This window comes from Sabethes cyaneus, chromosome 3 (genome assembly GCF_943734655.1).
Source record: "Sabethes cyaneus chromosome 3, idSabCyanKW18_F2, whole genome shotgun sequence".
Taxonomy (NCBI): domain Eukaryota; kingdom Metazoa; phylum Arthropoda; class Insecta; order Diptera; family Culicidae; genus Sabethes; species Sabethes cyaneus.
Genome location: NC_071355.1, coordinates 220315412 through 220321896, shown reverse-complemented (window position 1 = coordinate 220321896; position 6485 = coordinate 220315412). Strand labels below are relative to the sequence as shown.

The 6485-nt window shown below is 39.6% G+C and overlaps 1 protein-coding gene across 1 annotated transcript; it reads left to right on the top strand.

The window, feature by feature from the left end:
* The first annotated feature begins 2615 nt into the window (after positions 1-2615).
* LOC128740743 (uncharacterized) lies at positions 2616-3731 on the top strand. The gene is made up of 2 exons (XM_053836308.1): positions 2616-2802; positions 3463-3731. Exons 1-2 carry the CDS (start codon positions 2616-2618, stop codon positions 3729-3731), a joined length of 456 nt encoding a protein of 151 aa, XP_053692283.1.
* The last annotated feature ends 2754 nt before the right edge of the window (positions 3732-6485 follow it).

The following is a 6485-nucleotide window of genomic DNA, read 5'->3' as shown; positions in this document are numbered from 1 at the left end:
AAATGCAAAGTTTTTCGATTTTTTACATTCGAGCGTATAAGAAAAACCTCGACTTTTAAGTTCTTTTAGCAACAACATATTTTTTCTCTCTATTTAATAAAAACTGAAGCATTGTTTTGCGTTATTATGTTCATTTCTCATAATAAACTTCCGCACGCATTGTTCCGTTAATCGTCTGTGGATTACGGATACGAACATTATTTTCTATTCACGAAAATTGTTACACGCTGGTAATATCATTAGGCTTTTGCTAATTTAGTCTCTAGAGAAATCGAAAATTATTGGTATTGTTTTAATCCGACATCCAAATAGTGGTAAATTTTCAATAAGAGTTGGATCAAGTAAGAATGGTACAGTAGGGCCTAGCTTAGCGGCATTTGCGGATGGTGTGCAAGAAATGAACAAAATCCTAATTTTTTTCCAATTATTAACCACTATGCATTAGAACACAAAAATAGTAACATTTAGTTATTTAATTAATCAAACATTATGAATGTGGGTATTTTGAAAGGCATACGAAGTAATATGGGGTAAATTTGCTTTTTGTTGAGATCTATAAGCTTAAATTTGATGAGTGATTTCTTAATTCACACTGTAAGCATTCAACGTATTTTGGCTCTACTAAGAGTTGGATTTTATGAGGTAATTTTACTATTCCAAATATTTGTTTGCTAACTATCATGTTTACACATATTTGAAGGTAATGAAATATATTTGTGTTTTGATTGTTTGGAGTGCTGCGATAATATAGATATTCTCAGATATTATTCAAAAACCGAGAAGTGGGCAACAATTGGGTGGTGAGCAACAATTGGCAAACTACCCTAGTAGCATTAAATTGGATAAGTTTTTTTCTTTTTTAATTTTACATTTTCCTTATGTCTTCCGCAATGCGTTCCCGGGACAACGGATGTGCAAATTCATTCACGCCACCTTTTAGCTTTCGACAAAATCTACTACTTTACTGAACATTACTTGGTTCTTTCTTGTTTTTCAATACATTATGCCTATATAAATTTATGTATATATATATAATTTCATAAATTTCTTTGACCTATCAGTCTAATCTGTTCAATAATTTTGAAAAATCCCCAAATAGTAACCTTTAAAAAATGACAACAGCTTAAACTTGAATGAATCAAATGATTCAGAAGTTTTAGGGAACCCCACACTACGCAACCGCGCTGACAATCTGGTTATCGTATGCCAATAAATAACGTCATTGTAAATTAGGTTCAAACTGATTAGACAATGATTGATCTGATCAGTTTCCGTAGCGGATCTGTTTTGTATTTTTGTTTAAAAGTAATGTCTTCAAAGTAGTAGCTAAAAAATAACAGCTTTGTAATGTAATTTTACAATTATCTATTTTTCGTATCCATTATATTAAAATCTAGTCAATTATAAATACTAAACTATATACTAGATAAGACTAAACAATTGCAAAACCAAAAGCCTTAAATCAATGTTACGTCACAATGCTCGCGTGGAACAGTTACTTATCAACACCTTTACTTCGAGTGATTAGTAAACAATCAACGCAATCAGCTTCTCATGTCGACTATCTACAAACAATACTCTAAAACGAATGACAAACGACTACCTGTTGCGCTGCTATCTAGCTCACGCCAAATAAGCAAATCTCCGTAACTATTCACCAAACTCCAATCAGCGTAAAAATAGATTTATATTAAAAGTTTAGTTTTACGACTGTCGACACAAGGAAAATGGAATCAGTACCATCCATCGTCGGATCCCCCCGTTACCCGTCGTCGCCAATATCGCCTGCGTCGTGTCGTACGTAAGTAACACCCGAAAGAGAAGGCCTCCCGTCAAGTGTTTACCCGCAAACTCATTAGCACGAAAGACAGCTCGCGCCTGGCACGGATTGCTTTGCTACCAATAACCAGCCAGAACGGATGTGGAATTTGGCTGGGCGGAAATACATCACACCGTTCCGCCACCACCACCGCACGACACCGGAACGGAACCCAACTTGTGTGTATAGCGTTGGTGTGGCTCCGAAAATAAGTTGTTTATGGCAAGGATAAAAGAAAAACAAACAAACAAGTTTTCCAGCAGCACTACTTTGCCGAGCTCGTTTCGTGCTCGGGGCGGCTGCACGGTGGGATTCAAAAAATTTAGAGGTAAGTGAATTGAGTGGCAAACACGTGAGCTATTTTCTTGGTTGAAAGCTCGAGGAATCAGCTTGAAAATGAGAATTTTTACCAATGCAGCGTAGGGAGACCCACTGTGCGTTTTCGAGCACGACTCTCAGCGAATAAAGCGAATCGCTGTTTGAAAGACGGAAAACTACAGGGCGGTCGCTAAATTAAGTGGCAACTGATAAGAAGCACGCATTGTGAAGAGCAGCTAATTTGTGCCGCTACTGATATGACCACTGGTTCATTGTTTGCTGAGAAAACTTTCACTAATTCCTCGTACTTCAGAACATATCACGAAAACAACCGGCACACACGCTTCCTCAGATAAAAGAAGCTCCTCCTGCTTGGGGCAGAATCAGTGTTTACGTGATCCAACCAGCAGAGAAGACGTGCTTCAAAGTCCTACCGGAATTACGGTCCAACGGAGCTTCCTGACGAACTGTGTCAATAATGTTGCGTGTGAAAATCCTACTGTTTGCGGTTTGTTTCCTGATTGCGGCCGTGCAGGGTCAGCTACAGGTTCAAAAGTGCAAGAAAGGAGTGGTTCCGACCAAAATCCAGATTGACGGATGCTCCAAGGTGCCCTGTACGATTGTGAATGGCGGTGTCCTGAAGTTTAGTGCGGAATTTGTGAATCGTAAGTATAAATTATAGCTGTATAATTTTTTTGTTATTCTGTATTCACAATTCTATTGAAACTATTTTCTAAATTTTCAACGCGTTTGAAAACCAAAACAAAAGGTTAAAAGGTTAAAAGTTTATCATATTTTGAAATTTATAAATATTCATCAATTTTTTTTCATTCTTTTTTATCAAAACTACAAAGCAGCTTTAATATTCCAGATAAAATATTTTTACAAGATATGTTTAAGTCTTGTATTTTTTGTTCTTGTATGCTTGTTAATAAAAAAAACTTTAAACAGTTTAAATGCTTCAAGACATAATGTATGAATATCAAATGAATCACTCCTGCGTTAATACACTTTTGCGATAAAACGAGTATTTTCATCGGAGAAAAATAAAGCTCCCCGTATGCTGCGGAGCGCTTGCAAAGCTTGCAAGGCAAGCTAATAATAATACAAGTCGACAGCCATCACCGCCGCATACAGCACCCACAAGAGCTGGCGCACGGGATCTAAAGTGCGCACATAAACTTTTACGCCACCTCACACTTCAAAAGTAACGACTTACAGCGTACTCATTATTCTCCATTAACATCGCACTAATTACTGCTGTCTGCCTGCATCTAATATTCCTTGCTTTTCTCTCTACTCCTCCCCCCCCTACCCTTCCGCAGCACACGACACCAAATCGCTTACCGCCAAAGTGATTCCCCGCGTCGCCGGGCTGGCTATCGGGTACGAGCTACCGGAGGAGCATCGTGATGGATGCAAAAAGCTTACGAACGCCCAGTGCCCGTTAAGGAGGAATCAACGCGTCGAAGCCGCCGGTGAGGTCCCGGTGGAATCACCGCTATCAAACGTGAAAGTCAACATCGAATTCCAGCTACACTCGGATGCCGGCATTGCAGTTTGTTTCAAGATCGATGCCAAAGTGGTAAAATGAGGAAATAAAGAAAACGTTTACGTTTTGTCCCTACACCACGTCAGAATCATAATATTTTGGGCCGTCTGGTGGGTGGTGCAAAATGGTTTGACCTTTTTTTTCCTTTTTTCTCTCCTATGCTATGTCTGTGTCTCTAATTAGAAAATGTCATGAAACGATTAATCTGGGGGAAATTGCCGTTCGTTGAAGCGCAACCAAACATGCGGGAGAAGTCGTGCAAGGAAAAATGCCATAAAACAGAATCATAGCGTAAGCGGATAGGGGAAAGTCTTCGCCTTAGTATGTCCTGTGCAATGGAAGCAAGCAATGGGAAAAAACTGAATCGAAGTAGATGGCGAAGGAGCACGATAGTGGACTGGTCCAAATGTTCTGAACTCGCCCGAGCTCTGGTTGTTTGGTTGTGAGAGAATGTCTTTTTCTGATCTTATCATTTTAACGATATGATACAAAATTGTTTTATGATAGTTCAAGCGAGGAATGCACGCAGCGAGCAAATTGCTTGGTGACTTTTTCTCGTGACATCGGACTCGGGCGATGTCTTCTGCGTAGCGTAATTTTTCTTCAGTTTATCACGTCATCTGCAGAGCTTAGCTCTGGCCGGTTGGCGACGTTTTTCCCGTCCGACTGTTTAGTTGGAATTTGTTTTCCCGCCACCCACGTCGCTTATCAGAAAATAAAGGAAACGAATCGTGCGATGAACTTTGGACGGGAAACTTTCTAGATTATTGCAAACATTCTTCGCTATCTAACTGACTTGTATATTGCTTTGTTGACTGGACTAGAAGACAAATTGAATGACAGTTTGATCGGCATCCCCTTTCAAAGAATTGGTTCCTTAAACAGACGGTTAAATGTGAATCGATTAATGATTATCAGCTTGCTTGTAACAATAAGGATGTGATATAATTTCTGAATTGAGAATTTTCGTAAGTTGGTCTAATAGATGTGCTAATGAAATGACTGCGAAATTATGATAGATAATAAGATGTGCAAACAAAACACAATCAATAATTCAAAACAATCATTTCATCATGAGTATGTGGTGATTTACAGGTAAAAGCAGAAACAAACCTTTATTTAAATAGCTATTTAACAAAATTGGCGCTAAAGAGTACGTTTCATTGCATTTCATTATTTATGCCTGAAGAGTTGGGCAGCAAAAAGAGCGCTGGCGCTCCCAAACCTGAGCAGAGTATTTGGCACCGACCTGTCAGAAGCATGTTTTGGTCTAGAAAAAACATGTACTCGTAGGATAGTGGATCTTTTTCTAAGCTTTTACTTATCACACAAAAGTAAAACATGCCCCAGTCTGAGAAGCCCACTGGAATTGAACCTAGAATTGAAATTGGACTCAAAATTGAACTTGAACTTCGACATTAAATTTGTTCGAAATTGGATATGAAACTGGATTTAACTTTGGGCCAATTTAGATTTGAAGTCTAACCTCAAATTAAACTAGAAATTGCACTTTAAATTTGAGATGATTTCAGACGCCCAATTCGAATTGAAATCACAAGTGAATTATCACTTAAAGTTGTGCATGAAATTAGATTTAAAATTGGACTTGAAATTGTACTTGACATTTATTTTAAAATCCGAATTGAAATTACATTTTAACCACACCAGTAGTGTCTTTGACATAAAACTGAACTTACTAAGTAACAGTTTGGCTTTTGCTACCGTCTTATAATGACTAAAATTGACCATTAAACCGCATAAGAGTGCAATAAAACTCAACTCGCCACCCTGTTACTTGGATTGAAATAGGGTTTGATATTAGACTCAAATCAAACTTGAAATGGGAACTGAAATTGAACTTGTAAATAAGCGCGAAATTATACTTACAAGTGGATTTCAAAATGGTATGAAATTATACTCGCATTTGGATCCAATCCCAATACCAAACCTAATCCCAATCCAAGTCCCAAACCTAATCCCAATCCCAATCCCAATCCCAATCCCAATCCCAATCCCAATCCCAATCCCAATCCCAATCCCAATCCCAATCCCAATCCCAATCCCAATCCCAATCCCAATCCCAATCCCAATCCCAATCCCAATCCCAATCCCAATCCCAATCCCAATCCCAATCCCAATCCCAATCCCAATCCCAATCCCAATCCCAATCCCAATCCCAATCCCAATCCCAATCCCAAACCCAATCCCAATCCCAATCCCAATCCCAATCCCAATCCCAATCCCAATCCCAATCCCAATCCCAATCCCAATCCCAATCCCAATCCCAATCCCAATCCCAATCCCAATCCCAATCCCAATCCCAATCCCAATCCCAATCCCAATCCCAATCCCAATCCCAATCCCAATCCCAATCCCAATCCCAATCCCAATCCCAATCCCAATCCCAATCCCAATCCCAATCCCAATCCCAATCCCAATCCCAATCCCAATCCCAATCCCAATCCCAATCCCAATCCCAATCCCAATCCCAATCCCAATCCCAATCCCAATCCCAATCCCAATCCCAATCCCAATCCCAATCCCAATCCCAATCCCAATCCCAATCCCAATCCCAATCCCAATCCCAATCCCAATCCCAATCCCAATCCCAATCCCAATCCCAATCCCAATCCCAATCCCAATCCCAATCCCAATCCCAATCCCAATCCCAATCCCAATCCCAATCCCAATCCCAATCCCAATTCCAATCCCAATCCCAATCCCAATCCCAATCCCAATCCCAATCCCAATCCCAATCCCAATCCCAATCCCAATCCCAATCCCAATCCCAATCCC